This window comes from Parus major, chromosome 14 (assembly GCF_001522545.3).
Source record: "Parus major isolate Abel chromosome 14, Parus_major1.1, whole genome shotgun sequence".
NCBI classification, from domain to species: Eukaryota; Metazoa; Chordata; class Aves; order Passeriformes; family Paridae; genus Parus; species Parus major.
Genome location: NC_031783.1, coordinates 10,445,062 through 10,464,454, shown reverse-complemented (window position 1 = coordinate 10,464,454; position 19,393 = coordinate 10,445,062). Strand labels below are relative to the sequence as shown.

Below are 19,393 nucleotides of genomic sequence, written 5' to 3'. Positions count from 1 at the left end.
GTACTGTCTTAATTGCTGCTGCTTCTAGAAGATCCATGAAAATATTGCATGAGGACAGACAGAACCTGTGCCAGGGAATGCACAGGTTGGCACTTCTGCAGAAGGGACCTGAAGGGTAGGAGGGGAGATTGTGATGCTGTTCATACCCCTGGCCTCAACAATTTGGGTAAAGCAACTAAATAAAACAAGTGTAAAAAGGACCCCAGAAGCCAGAGGTGGCATTATGCCTGGGAGGGGATGAGAGAGGAATATCAGGCTGGCCAAAGAAAGTGGGAACTAGATGATCTCCAAGGTCCCTTCCAACCCAAGCCACTCTATGATCCTATGATTCTATGTTCTCTCTCTGTTTTATGGGAGAGAAGATGGTTAACACCAATGGAAATAAACACATGGTTGGTTGGCTGTAATTGCACTGCTGGCTTGTTTTTAGCTTGCACTACAGTACTGATCTCTCAAAATCCTTCCCCTCACTCTACTCATGAGACCTGGAGGAGGAAAACACACTCCAGTAAAAACAGTGTGCATAAGGGTGAGCCAGGCTTCTCCTTCCTGGAACTGAATTTGGGGTCTGGTTGTGCCAACCTGGATCCAGCCTCAGATGCTCTGAAAAAGCAGAGGAAGCTCCTGTGCCTTGCCTGGGCACCCTGAGGTGAAGCTCTGCTCTTCAACCACCCCAGAGGCTGCTGTTTGTCTCCTCCAGGAGAGAGGGAGGGATGGATGGAGCCATCCTCCAGGATGAGTCAGGAGCTGGGTCACCTTGGGTTTGAGTGCATGTGCTGGGAAACAGCAGCCCTAAGTCCCAGTTACCAGATCTTCCCTGTTCCCACGCTCTCCCTTACCCCTGTGGGATCATTCTGAGGTAGGGGATATTTAAATCAGCGTAGCTATGCATTCACAGGGGTTCTAGACACTATTACAATACAAAAAATAGTAACAGCACATTTAATTATTTCCACTTCAGTTTTGCTTTTGCACTTGTCTTTGCCGTGGATTCCGTACTGCTGCCCTGGCTTAGTTTAGCCAAGATATAACACATCTGTGTTCCTGTAGGAAGTGGTGGGCTCTTCTTCTCTGGGCCAGGTGGGATGGCTGCAATTCCCACCTTCCTGGGTCTTGTCTGCATCTCTAAATACTCAAAGCCATGGTCAGGCATCACTTATGGCTACTGATTACTGCTTCTTAAAATTCATCTGTGTCCGCAAGTCATTTAAAAAGCATTTTCCACATCTGTCCCTGGGTGTCCCAGCCCATCAAACTAAACCACCAATCTGGTTTTCCACAGCTGTCAATTTTGCTGCTCTCGTTTCCACTGGATTGCAGGGAGGAAAGCAACAACTGTGCAGTGTCCAGTTTTCCATTCTTTGTCTCCCAGCGAGCTGTCAGAAGCTGGCGTGGTTTGCAGAGCCTCCTGTGTTTGAAGTTCTCTACTTTTTTTCTTTCTGGCACTTCAAATGCTGCCGGGGCCCCCCGAGGTTGAGGAGGGAGTTTGTCAGACGGAGGGGTCAGACCAGGGTTAGCGATGCTATCGCTGAGCAGAACTGTCAGCACCAGCCCTGAGTTACGGCCGGGCTGCGCAGGGGGAGCCTCGGGAGCTGCTGCAGATCCAGCAGCTCTGATCCAGAGCTACCTGGGAAGAGTGGCAGCTCCTGCTGGTGCTGTGGCTGCTTGGGAGCAGGGGTGACCCCAGGACAGGGGCACAAACAGGAGCTGTCCCCAGAGCACCTGGCAGCCCCAGCTGGAGCTGTGGTTCCAAGCTGGAGCCAAAGCCTGTTGATGCTGCTGGAAGGATTCATGGTGCTCTGGGGGTTGTTGCAGCCCCACCTGCACAGCAAGTGTAGGAAGAGGGATGATATTTAATTCTTAGCTGTATCTCTGCCCTTGAATACACCAGCCATTCTCATTTTCATACCCAAAACACTTCTGAATGCTTTCACACCAGAGGGAAAAGTGTTTGTTCTCCTTTTCCTTTCTCTATCCCCACTTTTCCAGCACTCACAGATGGTCACTTGGAGGAGGAGGAATAGAGAAGTGGCTTTTTCTATGGCAGACATTGACATTTGCTTCCATCCTCTCTGCCCAGTCTATGAATAAATGGCATCTCTGTTTTCCTTTTCTTGAGAAGATCAATGTATCATCCTTGTATTGTGCCTTAGGTAGATTTGAGTAGGAGGCACAAGGCAGCCTTTGACATCCCCTGGAAATCTGCCTGGGCAGGAGTGATTTGGGGTGTCACCAGTGTGGAACAAACTGCACGGGACCAAGGCAGGCCCTGGAGTTCCTCTTTGGTACCTGGGGACTATTGTGTGTCACTGCAGAAGGAATTAAGGATGCATTCGTTATATTTGTATTGGTAAAATCTCATCATAATTATTCCTACATGAATCACCTTCAAAGACACGTACTGGAAAGGCAACTTGTGGTCTCTGTCTTGCTGATCAAACATTGTAAAATGAGAAGGTGTCTTAGAAATTTATCACACAACAAAATCTCAGTAGAGTGGGAATGACTGTGCTGGTGGCTGCACATACATTGATGGATTGTCTGCCCAATTCTTAAATTTTGTTAAAATAATAACATTAATGGATTGCTCAGCATAACAATAGATACAACACTGTACAGAATATTAACCAGGTTTACAGATAAACATTTGCCATTAAAGAGTTTTTAACCTAAAAGGATGGGACCTATGATGGGGACATTTTAAATTTTATCCTACTTTGTAATTGCAAAGAGCCTCGTTGGCAACAAGATTTGTATTGAATTAGCGAAACAGTTAATTGAGGAAGTTCAGGCTTTAAAATGAATGTCTGTAAGTGGATAGAATTCATCTGCAGTGTCCAGTAACACCAGTGAAGTCAGTGAAATTACAGCAGGATTGAATTTGAGTCCTCCTGTCTTTGCTTATCAGCAATACAACTTGCCCAGACATTTTATAGGGAAACGTTTGCCTGAGGCTGTTTACACTGGCTATGCTTAAGATTTGGAAGGGGAGAAAAAAAATGAGCAGCTGTAGGAAGAAATCACAAAAATACTTTGTGTAATGTTCTGCCTCCTTTTTCTCTCTCCTGTAATAACAGGGCAGCACTCTGAGGAAGCGGAAGATGTACGAAGAATTCCTGAGCAAGGTCTCCATTTTGGGTCAGTTGCCCTTTGGAACTTGGCTGTTGGCTCCTCTGTTATTCACATTGCAGGATGAATTTCGGTCTTTGATGGCACGGTGAAAGCAGTGGGGCTCAGACAGAAGGTCTCACATTGTGTTGTTTCTGAAGGAATGAAAGTGTAAAGGGCCCTTTTTGTTTTTCCCATTCTTTCCTGTGCTCTGCCCATGTGTTTGGAGCACACATTAAAGGTGGAGCAGGCACACACTGGCACTTTCAGTAGCTGCTGCTGAGTAAAGATTATGTGCACAGAGCAGAAAGCACTGCAGAGATATGAATTTGTCATAAAGTCCAGTTACATCCTGGCAGGGAACAGGTGAGAAGCCTTTTCCTGCAAGAATACAGTGTTTGTGTCCACCAAACAAATCAAACTGTGCTGATCTTTTTTCTTCTGTGCATTTTACAGCCCCTGTCTCACATTCTTAAAACATCTGTTTAGCTTCTTGTCCTGGGATTTTGTTTCCCTTTGATTAATGTGATAGCCACGAAATTTGGACATGTTCTTGATGGCCTTCAGTAGGAAAAACAACAAACCCATAATGCCTGACCAATCAATCAACATTAGGAGAACAAAAGCCTCTAATAAGGAGGACAGTGTTAGACAGAACAATGAGCTGTTGATCCTGTAGGAGAAACATCATGTTTTTGCTTCGGCTGCTTGGAAAAAAAACAGTTCAGCATTTATTTGCTATATAATTAGAGTATTTATAATTCTACTTATAACTTTTCTGGGATTTTTTGTTTGTTTGTTTTGTTGTTTGTTTTTTTTTAAGATATTCACCTGCCATTCAACTGAGGTACCTGAAATATCAGTGTCTTAGTCAGAGTATACTTGAACTTCTGAGAGGTGTATCCGTGAGTTTTTCAATTATATTTTTATGCTTAAAGTGAGGCCAAGTATGTTGCTCACTTATTAATGAAGTTGTCATCATTTAAAATCCTTCTTTTATGCTTAATGTAAATCTTCCTAAATTAAGAGCACAAATTATACAAAATTACAATGAGTATTTAAAGAAAAAAAAGAATCTGTGCACCTGCACTAATGAGGAGCAATTACAACAATGAGACATCTCAAAACAATTTCAGAGTAGAAAGGTTATTCAGAGATGTGCTTCCTTAAACATGTGGTTTGCAATGTAATTAGAGCCTCATTTGTAGTGTGGCTTTTGAATCTCAGTTAAAAAAAAAAAAGAGGAAGGACTTTAAGATTTGAACCTTTTTTAAGTACAGAAAAGGAGTGAACAAAATAACACATCATTGAAGGAACATGGAAATTTAGGGGAAATGTGTAAGGATCTCTTTGACATGTCTAAAAAGTAGATGACACCTGCAAAGCAGAAAGATATTTTAGAAGTCTCTAAATGACACTGAAAAGCCAACTTCACTTCATTCTTTAATGTGGTCAGAACTCAGAGATTTCCTGGTGGAAAAACCTCTACCTGCTTATATTTCTTTTTTCCAAGGCATGTCTAGTGTCTGTAATTAGCCATATAATTGCAAGAGTCACATTTTTTTTTTAAATCTAGGGATTTTTTTAGTTTATCAGCAGTTGCTTGTAGTGTATCAACTGATATGAAAGAAGTGTTTGTGTAATATTTTTCTTCTGGAGTTTAATTAAATATAAAGTTGTGAATTGATATGTACAATTTAGACATTGCAAAAAAATTGCATGTGGTCTAATTTATCTGATACTTCAACTCTGCAGCTAAAACTTGTAGAATATTCTATATAATGCTCTGTTTGCAAGAATTATTAACCAATGTATTTGTAGTGGTACAGTTCCCTTAGACAAAAGAGAGACACTTCGTGACTAGAGCTAGAATTAGCTTTGAATTTTTCATAAAGCCAAGTGAAGAAGTTTCAAGAGACTCTTTTCACTGTTAATTACTGACTTCTTTAAAAAAAAAAAGAAGAAAATAAAAAGTCTCCTCTAGTCTGGATGAAAGAATTTTATAGCTATTTTTAATCAAACAGAGCAGTTTTTGAATGTTGCATGGACAATATGGACTTGGTCTTTGACATTAGTTCTGCAGCAAAAGTCACAAACACACCAGGAAAGTGCTTTAGGTGGGGAAAATGTTAGAAATGATTTCCCAAACAGCAACAAGAAAGTGGCATAAAAGGATTAAGCTGTGTCTGTCAACTCAAAACTTACCTTTGGTGCTTTGAGCACTTTGGTCTGGCTTTGTTACCAGACTCAGTGTGTCCTTCTGAGCTCAGCCAAAAGGCATTTTAACTTCAAGGAACTTCCTTTCACCCTCATGCAATCCTTCTAAGCAATATTTCAAACAAAATGGGGAAAGCAGAGTCTGGTGGAATGGCACACATCTAATCCTGGTGTCAGAAACTCTATCTTGACTTACATTAGTTCAATAATTCATAGTAAGTAGGAATCAGCAGAGCTCTGGGACATGAATTTCAGCCCAGCTTTTTGAGGCAGTGAAGGTTAAATCATTATATTATCTGTTGCTTTTAATAACTTTTAAACCTGTAATTTTTCAGTCAAATCTGATCAAAGTACAAAAGTTCAAGTACAATTCACTGTCTTGAATTCTCATGCAAGTGGGTGTTGGGGAGAGTCACAGGTGGCACCTCCTCTCCGAGGGCAGGACAGGTGGAACCCATCCCTTAGCAAAGGCAGGGGAGGGCACTGGACACTGAGCAGCCCTGGATGTGCCCTGTGCAGGCTGTCCCTTGCCACGATGGGGGTTTGGGGCAGGGGGCTGATGAGGACCCCTATCACAGGCTGCATTTGCTCTGTTAATCCTAAAACAGACCCATCATTTTTAATTACGGACATTTTTTGGAAGTTTTATAACTTTTCTCCCTTAAGTGGGGGAATGAAAACGAAAACACTTGGCAGGCCATCCTGCTGGCACATGAAGAGGAGGTGTCATTTGAAACATCCATACACCTGGATCCTCTGATGTCCTGCTGCTCGTGCCACCAGGCTCTGGCCATCAGCTCTGGTGGTCTCACCCATCCTTGGGATGGACACTGCTGACAGGGTTTTCCACCCCACCCCGACATAAATGTTTGGATCCTCGGTATCTCAAACAAGTACCAAGGCACTGTGATATAAAAAGCTATAAAGAGGTAGTAGAGAGACTCAGACTGAATAACAGGAGAGCATTAGGATATGATTGTCTCTGGATTGTGAGTGTTCCTATGCAAATATACAGAGCAGAAATAGCCAATATATGGCTGTGGAGACAGTTGCAGTCTCCAGGCCAGGTGTTGCATGACCAGCTGATGGAAACACCGTAGCTCTTGTCCTGACCCCTGGTGTGGGATGTGGTGAGGGAATCTCAGGTGCTCCCACAGCTCCTCAGGCACGGGGAACCAGAGCCAACTTTTCCTGCCCAACTTTTAAGACTGCTGTCTGGGTGATTACTGATGGCTAAGACACAATGAATAAATACATTCATGTTTCCCAACTGGAGGTTCGTGCAAAGTGCCTAGATGAAAGAAATGTTTCTTTTATAACAGTACCAGGCACGGCAGAGCTGTCAGTTTAGATATGAATCTTCAGCCAAAGTTGGAGTGTTTTTATAATATAACTTTATGATCTTCAATATTTTAGAGTCCCTGGACAAATGGGAGCGGCTGACAGTGGCTGATGCACTGGAACCTGTCCAGTTTGAAGATGGAGAAAAAATTGTTGTGCAGGGAGAGCCCGGTGATGACTTCTTCATTATTACAGAGGTAAGATTGGCAACCTGATAAGCTCTGTCATTTCCTGGTAAAGATCAAGGCTGTGTATAAAAGACATTTGGGTTCAGTTCAATCTCTTACTTCAGCATAAATCTAGCTCCACTTAAACCAAGAGACCTACTCAAAATTCAAATGAATTCAGAGACCAGTTCCATGGAATTGTCTTAAGTGGAACAATCTTCTTTCCAGTGAACTGAAAATGCAGAGTAATTTTGAGGTGTGTCTTTACTGTTTGAAGGTTTGTTTTCTACAGAAGATTTTTCTAGTTCCAAATTTCCAATATTTCAGCAGGGCTGGTCAGTCACAGAGTGCATTGATCATTGTTCCCAAAGAGACTTCCAGGGGGTATCACAAATGGACCTCTGTAAACTGGAGCAGGAGACCTGATCAGAAAACAGATAATTTGTTCTTTGTTTTGCCTTAAATTCAGTCCAAATGGCTGAGCCATCTTCTTGTTTACTCTGACACAGGAAGACAGATCTGTCAGGCAGCTGAAAATGCTGACATCTTTTTGGGAGATTATGTGACACTCCAGTTCCACTGTCTCACCTCTGCAAACGGATGCTGACAGGGTTTTCCACCCCACCCTGACATAAATGTTTGGATCCTTGGTATCTCAAACAAGTACCAAGGCACTGTGATATAAAAAGCTATAAAGAGGTAGTAGAGGCTGAATAACAGGAGAGCATTAGGATATGATTGTCTCTGGATTGTGAGTGTTCCTATGCAAATATACAGAGCAGAAATAGCCAATATATGGCTGTGGAGACAGTTGCACCAGGCCAGGTGTTGCATGACCAGCAATGAGTTCCAGTGGTGGCACAGGAACAGGAATTGGAGACCCTCACTGTGGGAGAAGGTGGCACACAGGGCTGGAAGGAGCTGGTCACTGTGTGGCCTTGGGATCCAGTTGTATGTGCACAGAAAGCATTCCAGGCTTTGCTTTGCTTGCTCTTTATCTGTAAATTTTTGGACAGCTGCTACTATGCAAAGCAGCCAGAATTTGGTTCATAATCAATGTTTGACACTTAAAATTCCATCCTTTTTTCCTCTTGAGTGTTGGAAATATGTATTTTATTTATAAACATAGCTTCTTTTCAATGCTCACAAAATTGTCAGAGCAAGTAACTTCACCTGTCTATCATACAGGGAGATAATTCAGGAACTTTGAATATGTGACAAGCAGTGTCCCTTCAAAAGAATAGTGTCAGAATAAAAGAGACTAGATATTAGATAGGGAGTCTTCTGTTAAGAAGATGTTTAGTATATGAGAAAAATTTAGGAAATAGAATTTTTTTCAGAAATATGGAATTTTTATTGTTCCTAATGTTACTGCATGTGCTGTTATTCCTTGCAGCAGCAGGAGACTAGGAAAATCTAATTTTCTTAGCCATTGAATCCCATGTGGAAAATTGGCAACTTGCTTAAGAGTTACCAAGGGCCTTTATTTTCCCCCTCTTGCTGAAACAGCTGTTAAGACTTGAATGGGTAGAAAAGCATTAACACTACATTCTGTAGAAAGTATCTGCTCACCTCACCCTTCCACTGCAAATCTGACATAGTTTCTCACGTTGGAAATTTCCTATATTTTTTTACTTTAAAGAATGAACATCCAGTTTCAACTATTCCTTGTGCTGCAGCAGTGTTTCTGCCCGCTCACACATAGTTTAAGCTCCATATTTTAAACATGATTTTTATAGGAGTTTACATCTTTGATTTTAAGCTTTTCTGTAGGAAAAATGGCTGCAAGTCACCAGGAACACATTATTCTACAACCTGGTTGAAAGTAGTTTTGGCTGGTTTGTTGTCACAATACGTTGAAAAGCCATTAGTTTCTTTCATATGCTTTTTGATGTTTGTGGTCTTCTAATCCAAACCACTAGAAATGCAGCCAAGTTGTTTGGCTGCTGTATGTGCAGAGAACCATTTCATGTATCACTAAAATGCAGCCTCCTTTGGAGCACAGCATGTCCAGTACTACAAAGCTAACTTGGCCACACGATTTTTGGACAAGGTACTCATTTACCTTTTTATTTACTCATTTTACATTTGATGCAGCCCCAAAAGCCAAAGTTGTGTCCTGGGGCTGATTCAAAAGCAGCGTGGCAGCAATTCAAGGGAGGTGATGCTGCTCCTCTACTCTGCTCACTGTGTCCAGCTCTGGGGTCCCCTCCCTAGGGGAGATGATCAGAGATGATCAGAGGGACGGAGCCCCTCTCCTGTGAGGAGAGGCAGAGAGAATTGGATTGCACAGCCTGGAGAGGAGAAGGCTCCAGGGTAACCTAACTGTGGCCTTCCAGCACCTGAAGGGAGCCTGCAGGAAAGATGGAGAGGCTATTTGCAAGAGCCTGGAGTGACAGGGCAGGGGAATGGCTTCAAAAGAGAGAGGGTAGGTTTAGATTAGATATCAGGAAGAAATTCTTCCCTGTGAGGGTGATGAGGCCCTGGCACAGGTTGTCCAGAGGAGCTGTGGCTGCCCCATCCCTGGAAGTGTCCAAGGCCAGGTTGGACAGGGCTTGGAGCACCCTGGGATAGTGGAAGGTGTCCCTGCCCATGGCAGGAGGTGGAATGAGGTGATCTTTAAGGCCACTTCCAACCCAAACCACTCCATGATTTGTTATAAACCATGATCATTCATATCATGCCTTAGACAAATCAGTTATCACTTTATAAAGCTTTGGTGCATCCCAGCTACTGGTTCCAAGTGGAATCTTGTGACTCCTAGTATAAAAGCTTCTCTAAGGCACCCAGGACTCACACATGGATTTAAAATTGTTGAACTTCAGAAATTAGTCATTCATTTCTGGCTAGCCTGCCCTGCTGCCTCGCTCTGTGCCGTCCCTTTGGGACATTGTAAGGACTTTGGTCCTGCCCAAGGACACAGCCTGTGAGTGGATTGGCACATTCTGGATTTGCAGACTGAAAAGAAACCACTGAAACCTTTTGAAAGGGAAACTGATAGCCCAGTGATGATTAAAACAGCAATTCCTGCTTTAAACCAGGAATATCATCCTAGTTAGTATGGATAAGTCTAATTAGTGTCCCCCTTCTATCAAGCAAACACATTCACCTTTTCCCTGTATTTCTTACTATAACCTTTTTGTCATGGCTTTCTGTTCCCCTTCCTCCCTCCAGTGTTGCAGAGTTTATTTGGGGTGCAGGTTATTTGAGGTGCAGGCTGTATGCATGGAAATGCTCCAGTGCCCCTTGGAAAGTGAGGCTGCAGCAGGAGCTCAGCCAAATTACTAGAATAACAGAAAATGTGCACAGGAAAGAATCACAGGAAACCAGAGCTTTTAAAGTTCACTGCTCACAAAGCTGTTTATGGTTCATTTTTTGTTAAAAAGTCTAATGAGAAAAGTGTATACCCTGAGATTCCAGGACAGCTACAGTTTTTCTGCCATCCTAAATCTTCACAGGCACTAGTAGGTGTTTACTTGCACTAGTTTGGGTTCTTTTCTGTTTAAATACCAAGCAGCCTTCAACAACATTTAGTTTTAATATTTGAAGGCTGTGGGTTTTTTTCCCAGGGATAGAATTATTGTAATATTTATACCATATTCCTTAATGTGAAGATAGGATCAGAAGTGAATATCTGTTTACAAAAGCAATGACTTCTGTGAGATTGATTTACTGCACTTGAAAAAAGAAGCAGCCCTGCAGTTTCTGTATTTTCAGATATTTCCAGGTCTTACTTTCCCACTAAGGTTTTCACACAACAAACTCGGGCTTTCCCAGACCAGACAGATGTGGAATGTATCTGCTGGATTCCAAGGTCATGGAATTATCCCATATGAGATTCCTGGCACAGAGGTGAAAAACTTTAAGCACCATGAAACAATTGTTGCCATAAAGAATTATATTTTGGCAAGAGTAAATCATAACAGATGTATGGTTTCTAACAAATAAATTTGCAGTTGTGTCGTGCACTGCCACACTGTGTACCCAACAGTGGGGAGGATTTATTCATCTGACTTCAGATAACGCAAATATTTTTAGCCAGCATTTTAAAGTGGTGGATGCAAAGGCACGTGAGCTTTGTGGAGTTATAAGTCCCTTTAAATTAAATGCCAGTTGAACAGGGCCTGGTTTTATTCCCAACTTGTGCTTTGCCACTGACTCCAGCTCAAGCAGTAGTTCACACCAGCGTAGTAGTGCTCTGAAACTGGAAAGAAAAGAGGTTTTTGCTGTTGTCTAGGTTACTGAGAAAGGTAGCGACAATAGTATTAAAAATAGCGGTTATGATCATGTACCACTCTCTCAGGTTCAGCTTCCAGCTTGGCTGGGTGGCACAGTACCTCGAAGTCTGTAAGGCAGCTGCCAAAAATGCAGGGATCTGCAGGCTGCTGGGATTTCCAGCTGCCACCCTGCCCTGTCAGATCACTGGCATCGCTTGTGACGAGCGAGCGCCGTGCCCGGCGCACCGACCCCGTCACGGGACTCACCCACTGCGCTCAGGGACTCTCTGAATCTCAGCTGCACACTCAGAGCTTGCTGAGCTGCTGCCATATGGCCCTAATACTCATAAAGTTTGACATGGTTTAAGAAAAATGTGTGCACAGACACAAACGTGCGCAGGTGGAGGAGGAGAGAGCAGCAAAAGGTTTCTGACAGGGCCACGCTGAACCTGGAGAGCACAGCTTGTGGCTGCCCTTTAAATGTCCAGCCTGTCATCTGCTCCCAGGACAGGTTGGTTTAAGTGGTGCAGAAAGCATAGAAATAAATCTGCACGAGAAGTAAAACATTTCCAATTAATAGCTGGTCGAGCTGCCCAGCAATCGTATGCAGCAGCCTAAAAATAAAAGACCTAAAAATAGAAGATAATTCACAGGAGACAATTCAAGGAGAAATGGACCCATGGTATCAAGGAGTTTGGGATTAGATTGTTGTTTTTAGCTTTACAAACCAGTTATTATTTGCAGATTTGTGGTAAGTTACAGAGGAACTCCTCTGCAACTCCTTTGTGAAAAGCACTTATAAAAATCTGGATATTTGTATTCTTCCTTGTTGTCCTGCTGCAGGACATCTGATTTTCAGTATCACCTTTTGTTTCCCCACGAGTGGAACAATCCTAATGACACTTCTTAAAGGTGAGGAAAAGCTTAATGGGAAAAGGCATAAATATCTGTCACTACTGAAACCAGGCAATGAGAATAGCAAAATTGACAAATAAGAGAAAAAAACCCACTGATAGTGCAGAAGGCCTTTCAGAATTAATGCAGTGAGCTGCCTTATTAAAAGAAATGGGGGAAATTAATTGGTAATTATTATTTTTCCAGCACTATCCTTGGCTGATCACACTGGAAACAGCCCAGTGATCCTGTCCGGGGGGATTGGGGTGGGGCTGCTCCTTCCGTGCTGCTGTTGACATTTCAAGTCAGGGCCACGAACTGGCTCCGGTCTGGGCAGGATCCGCTGTGAGTTCTTGACGAGAGTGTACTTGAGATAGTGTCCTGTAGGTGAAATCAGTGTTTCCAGCCCTGCTGACACTCCTGGCATGCTCTGGAGCGTCCCTGCACAGATGCAGTTCAAAGCCTGTAGGTGGAACAGTGTTTGTAAACTCTTCCTGCCATGGTAACCTGCCCCTGCCTCCGAAGGGCACCTGGTCCTACACAAAATTGGGCCTTTCTGTAGGAAAACTCGACTTGAGTCTTAAATTACACAACGAGCATCTGAAGATTTATGATTTAAAAGCTCCTTAAGAAGGAAAAGAAAAAAAAGAAAAATAATAGCTCAATTGTTTCCTGCCCTAAATCCTTGCTCTTTGACATTCTAACCTAAGAGAGACCCCTTTGGCACCTACCCCTGCCACAGGCAGGAGAACTACAAAGTAAACTCCTTCTTTAGGGATAATGAAGTCACTGCCTTAGGCACACTCTGCTATCACACCTGATAATCTCTTTAAAACACAGTGCGATTAATTATTAATTAGGAAGATGAATGTTGTCTAGAAAAGGAGTTTCAAAGGCTACAAATCTGAACTGCTTAGTGTTACCAGGATTTTCTTGATACCGAAAATGTTTGTCAAAGGCAGTCTGCAGCGACTCCTAATGTACCCAATAAACAAAATATCCTGAATAAACAGAGCCAGCAGGCACCAGGGCTCTGCACTCTGCTTATTTTTAACTGCACAGACATTGTTTCCCACAGGAAGGGGACGTTCGATTTTCTTGGTATCACTCAGGTGTGCTGTCCATTGGCCCTGCTACAGAGTTCCTCTCTGTTCAGGATCCATTTTTAAAGGCCAGCTGATGTCAAAGATGGAAAGTTGTGTGTGTGACTGGGTCCCATCCTGAGGAGGGATGGAGGTGAAGTATTTTGCTGAGTCAAAGAGACTAAAATGTCAGCTCAGTCCAGGTCTTGTTAAACTCAGTTTTACTTCCATGGGCAGTGGGTCAGGCTGCTTATCCATGGGATAATGTTTCATAGGAAGCAAATGGCTGCTCCCTTTCTTGGAGGACCTGTCAGTGACTGCAGCTTTTGGCCTTTCCTTCCAACTCTTTCTCCAGCCCCACCAATAACTGCTGCAGTGCAGTCACCTCTGGTGAATTCTGTAAAACCTGACACCTCAGGAGTGATGTACATGGGAGCATTTTCTTAACAATTTTGTGAAACCTCAGATTAACCACTATTTCTAGTCTATTTTAGGGCTTTGCAGATTTCATTCCTCATTTGTGGCAGAAACCAGGACAACTGTATGTAAATTCCATGAGTTGCTATGAACCAAGAGAATGAAGAATAATATATAATAGTTTGAAAATGTACAGTTAAAGAAATACTGTCAAACCCATTCGTGACTCAATCTTGAGTCCACAACCAGAATCAAGTCCTCTTGCATCATCTTTCTGCAAGACCATTAATGTCAGATAGCTTTTATATTAGGAAAATGAGTCTTTTTGAAAAAGAGGTCTGATGGAAAGGAACACAGTGTAAAAGCAGTGTGCACAACCAATAGTTTATAATAGAAAAGAGTTTTCACCTGGATTTGGCCCTTCCATATAGTATGAGATAAATAATTTTATAATTAAATAATTGTAAGATTTATAATAACTGTGGTCTGTAACACATGTAACCTTTTAACCAGCTCATTCCTTCTTACCTACATGGACATCTCATGGAGGTCACAGGGCTTTTATCCTCACTACCCCTTCTGATGAGGTGTGTGAAGCAACCTCCCTGTTGCATGGTGTGATCTGAAGCACAGGGCATAAGAATTGGGATAGTTCTTCATTGCTGGAAAAACAATTGATGGGAATTAGTTACCTTGAAGGTCTTCATGATTTTGCTTATAGAAGTATAAGGCAGAAAAACAATGGGAGCCTGTGGCCAGCACCCCATCATTAATGGAACACCCTTGTTCCTTTAGGTTAAATGTTACCACCCAAAAATGATGGGTGTTATTTTATACTGCAGGTGATGAGGAAGTCACTTGCACTTTGTATTGGGAGAAATGTGTTGATTTTGTCCCTTGTTTTTGTAGAAAGATCTCTTTCATAAATCAAAGGCTGGCAAAAAGTAAAAATCCAAGATTATTTACTGGCTAAAGGAATATTTGCAGTGTCTTTGGCTACGTAGTTCAAAGGATTTGTCTTCTTTTGGAAAGTAGCCCTAGAACTGCTGATCCTTAGCTCTAACATAAAAGCTGTCCCAGGAATGATGCTATCAGCAGTCCCTGAGGGCTGAAATGGCAGCTGAGGAGTGATGTGCTGGTGGTCTTCCAGGACACTGGGGATGAGGACATTGCTTATGTCAGCACCACCATGTACACACAGGACCTACTGTGTTACTCTGTCTTTGGGATATTGAAAAACCCAGCTCTTGGAGCACAATTCCCAGGAGGATGCAGTGCAGCCACACTGTTCCCAAAGGCATAAAAGTAGTTTTCCCAGCCTCTTTTTGCACATGTGATACCCAGCATAAAAAAAAAAAAATCATGAATATTTCCCCGGTTCACTTTTGACATGACAACTTGTGTAGGAGTCTCCAGTCTCATTCAGCTGTAATTTAAAACATCTGATTTGTAAACCCATAAAGTTGAAGTTTATGCTGGAATGACAGACACACCCTGGCCCTGTACCACAATGGGATATGTGGAAATCAGGGAAATCAGTGAAATCATTTGGTGTGCAGAGAAGCAAACCCCAAAGTTAGTAATTGGCAGTTTCATTCTTAATATATGCATGCCCCGTTTGAATTTTCATAAATATCAGAGTGCAAGATTTTCTCTGTGTTCAAAGCAGCCTGTGACTTCTTCCTGAGCTAATACCAACTTTGGGGTATGGTTGGTGCTCTGTAACACTTTACTGGTCCTGTCAGTAGTGTCTTCCTACCAGGGCAGTCTGCAAAACCTTGGAGGTTCACGGGGAATGAAAAGCCTCTCCATGGGAGTAAGGAGAGCAGCACAGGCTGTTTACCCCTCCAGGTTTTCAGGATCCCCAAAAGCTCCTTTGGCACTGGAGCCTGAGCTCACAAGCCCTGATTCAAAGCACTTAGCCAAGGTGAACAAGAACTTTGTGGCCCCAGGCATGTTAAATCTGAACTGACATTAAAGGCATCTGCTATGTCAGGAGCTGGGAGCTCTGTCTTGAGGAGAGCCTCTCTGTCTTCAAGCGAAAACACTGCAGTGTAAACAAGAACTGAAACATGGTGGTGCTCAACCTAGAGGAAAAGAAATGGAGAACTTCCCAATCCCTGCTGGAGTTCATCCCTTTCCCTGGATAATGTTAAAGCTGCCCCTTACTGGAATAGCTTTTGTCCCTCCTCTGCAAAGATATCATTGAGTTGACTGCAGATTTGCTGCAAGAATATAGCCCTTAGGGCTCCTTCATTAGCTGTGCAGAGTGGATTTTCTGGAGCATGCTAGACCCTCCCCAGAGTGCTCCAGGATGAGGCAAATTTGAGTTTGTGAGGTTTTTTCTTTTGAATGTAATGTTTTGGTCCTTTGAACAGACTAGATTCACCAACAGGAAGGAGTCAAAGAGAACTTTCCATGGGGGATTTTCCTGATCTTTGTGATGAGCTCCCTTCTTTCCTTTCCCCATTTTACTCCAAGTTTTATTTCTCTCTCAGAAGCTGCTGCTTTTGCTGGCCACAGCTGCTCTCCCAGCCCTGGTCACAGCATTAGTTATGAGACTTTAATGACAATGTCTGCCTCAGCCTTTTGCTTGGTCTGGTTACTTCAGCATCTACAGAATGTTTTCACAAAGAAGCAGATGGTGGTAGGAGTAATTGGGCCGTAAAACAGCATTAACAGCTAAAAACGATTTTCACCAGAAAGGATTTTGCGGGCAGGGTGAGGGAGGTTCAGCACTGTTTTCGTGTTTTCTCTCCCATGCATTCACCCCTGCCCTGGCTGTAGGTGGTAGCTCTCTGCTTCCAGGAGATGAGCCCTGTCAGGTCAGTCACAAATATAACAGTTGATGAATAACCCATTATAAAGTCACTTTTATGTTGACTCAGTGGACGTTTCCTGGCTTCAGAGAGAGTCAAGATAATGGCTAGCTTTGTAGAAAGAAAGAATCTCTAAAATGCAACATTTTTTTCCCTTTGTGACTTTTATTGCTTTGTGCACTGACATGTCTGAGGGGGGAAAACAGGGCCTTGTTGCCAATAATCCACAGCACTTGGCACAGAAGGTCTTTAAAATCTGGCATCAGGATGAATATTAATTCAGTTGTTTTCCCACAGAAGCTACTGATTAGTCAAGGCTAAGTATCCCTGAGATGATTCATTAAAACCAACATCTGAGCCCACCTTTACTGACTGTCTCTGCTTCTTGTCACCCCTGCAACAGGTGACTGAATGTGTAATGGAAGGGGTGACCAAAATCCCCGAATGGAGCAAAGATAGAAGTGCAGAGGAACCCCAAAGGCTGTGGTGCAATGGCTTCCCAGCCTTCTGGGCATGGAGCCAGGACAACTAGCCAAGGAGGATCACACCCCAGGCAAGGGGTTCCTCCCATGGCTCAGAGCTGGTATCTGATTCCTCTATCACCATCCCCTCACTCCCAGGCTTCCCTGTTGGCAACTGGGATTATCCCTAACCCTAACCCTGGTGGTTTGAAGAAGTGTGGCATTGGGGCTGTGGTGTCCCTCTGTCTGATGATGGGGATGATGATGATGATGATGGTGATGATGATGATGGAGTCATGAGTCCCCCACCATGTGGATATGCCTCTACTGGACATCTGTGTGGTCTAGCCTGATGGTAGCTCTGCTGCTGTGGCTCAAAGGCAACAATTCAAAGTCAATATATACTATAAAATTTAAAGTTTTGCTCCTGTAAAGCCTTTCAACAGGAAAGGCTTAACAAAACAAGAAATTCAATCTTTTTCTTCTTTGTGCAAAACCCACTTTACTTCACCAGAGTACTGCAATGGTCTCCATGCACAAAGGAAATTGCTGTTGAGACAATTTCTTTTGGCTTTTCACTGTGTTTACTGGTCTCTCTCTGTCTGAATGTTGACTTCCATTTAGTAACAGCACTTCTTTCACTTCAAGAGGAATACATAGGTATAGCACAGGTTTAATGCAGGCTGTATCAAAGAAACACTGAAGGGAAAGATTGTCTGAGGTACTGAGATAGGAGGATGAACAAAACTACTGAAAAGGTCTTCCTGTGTCAGACATCTATGATTTTAAATACTGAACGATCAAGACAAAGGCATTTCCTGGTGATTAATGATGGGCTGGGTGTAGTCATGTCTGGGCCTTAACCCTGGCCTCCTGTATATCCCTAGGAAATGCCCTGTGGCTTAGTTCTTTCTGCTGTTTTAAGCTACACTTGGCTTATGATTGATTGTCGTCTTTAAAAGTACCTTAATGTTTGTGGCTATTTTGGTGACTGCTCTAGACAGCTTTGTTCCTCTCTCCTGGGTCTGGGTGTTATTCTTAAACCCACAGTCCTAAACTAATATAAACATGTCTGAATAGCAGAGAACCAGGAGTTTGGGCATGTGTAGGGCAGTTTGATGCAGGTGTGATATAAAACACACAGCAACCTGCAGGTTGTTTGATATCAGTTGTGGTTGTAGTGAAGATGTCCAGGAGCTCTGCCAGCTGGGCAGGGACTGGTGCTTTCCATCTCTGCTAGAATTTGATGTGCTGTTGAGAATGATGGCAAATGAGATGAATTGACAACCTAGTGATGATCACTGACAGTGTAAAGGTGATTTTGGCAGCACTGCTCTCTTAAGGAGGTTGGGTGGGGATCAGGGAGCAGAGCTTGTTTAACATTGCCTTTAGAGCTCCTTTGAGCTTGCATTATTAATCCTAACCCCATTCCCAACATGCTGGCTTCCTAAAAATCCCAGGAAATCAGTGCAACTCCAAATGTACAGAGTCACAACCAAATTAAAAAAGCTGGATGTGTAAAATGTTGCATATTCATTCTCAAAAGCTCTCAGCAGCTCATTACCTTGGCATTGCCTTGTGCAGTATTTATAGTGAATTCTAATGAATGCAGAAAAGAACTGACTTGCTTGAGATAAGCAAAGCAAAGAGCCACCACTTTTCCAGTCACTGCAAACCTGGGGCTGCTCTGGCAGCCTGTTCCCACCATCACAACTGGCTCATCAGGAGGGATAGCTGAGAGGGATGAGTTTTTCCAAACTTGCACCGAATTTGCTTGAGGTCTCACATCAGACAACTGAATTTTAGCTTTTTGAAGTGGGGGTTGAAGCATTGGCTGACAGGTCTCTCAGATTCACCAGGCAATCACTATTTAATAGAATCATAGAATGGGTTTGCTTGGAAGGGACCCCAAATATCAACTAGTTCCAACTCCCAGGAGTTTCCAGGAAATATGTAGCATTTTGAGCTTCTGGCTCTCCTTAAATTAAGTTAATGATTTGGAGATGCTCTAGGAAGCAGATATGATTAAATAAGATGCAACTTAATATAGCTGTAGCTGTTATAATGTAAGAACATGGCCCAAACACTGTTTGTAGGCAGATGAATGGTGGATTTTATTAGATATACCTGGGGAAATGGGCAACATGAAGACAGACATGAGCCCAAGAGCTCTCCTCCCTTTTTCTAGCTCTGCTTGTTGATCTAATAAAATACATTACTTCCACAAACCTCATCTTGCCTACAATTAAATGAAATCCTCCCAGAATCATACTGTGTGACAGATCTTTTAATTCATTTCAGACCTGCTGCAGCTCCATCCAGTCCCTCTGCTTCGCCGTGGGAGCAGCAGCGTTTTGTGCCACAGCAAAGCCCCTTCCTTCTCCTTTTGTAGTAACTGCAAAGATTTAATAGCAGCACCTTAATGAGGGTTTGTGTAGCTGTGGAGACAGGGGAAACTTATCTTTTGAACCTGTGAATTGTGGAGTGTGTGGGTTAACAAAGTGAGAAAGAGCAAAGGTATGTTCAGAGCTGCCATCGATGGAGTTAATGGCAATCACAGATGATCAGCCTGACCTTTCCATCTCTAATTCCACACACTGCACTGCCCTTTGGGCTGGGTGGTGAAGAGGAAAATAAAATAGGCTAGAAAAGCTTTCTAAGCTCAAAACT

At 42.9% G+C, this 19,393-nt stretch overlaps 1 protein-coding gene across 2 annotated transcripts in view; it reads left to right on the top strand.

The window, feature by feature from the left end:
• PRKAR1B (protein kinase cAMP-dependent type I regulatory subunit beta) overlaps positions 1-19,393 on the top strand; it is a 91,400-nt gene that overhangs the window by 65,169 nt on the left and 6,838 nt on the right. For both annotated transcript variants that reach the window (XM_015643077.2, XM_015643078.3), the window contains exons 8-9: positions 3,078-3,138; positions 6,742-6,863. In XM_015643077.2, the coding sequence (XP_015498563.1) occupies positions 3,078-3,138; positions 6,742-6,863 (183 nt within the window). The remainder of the gene's footprint in view (positions 1-3,077; positions 3,139-6,741; positions 6,864-19,393) is intronic.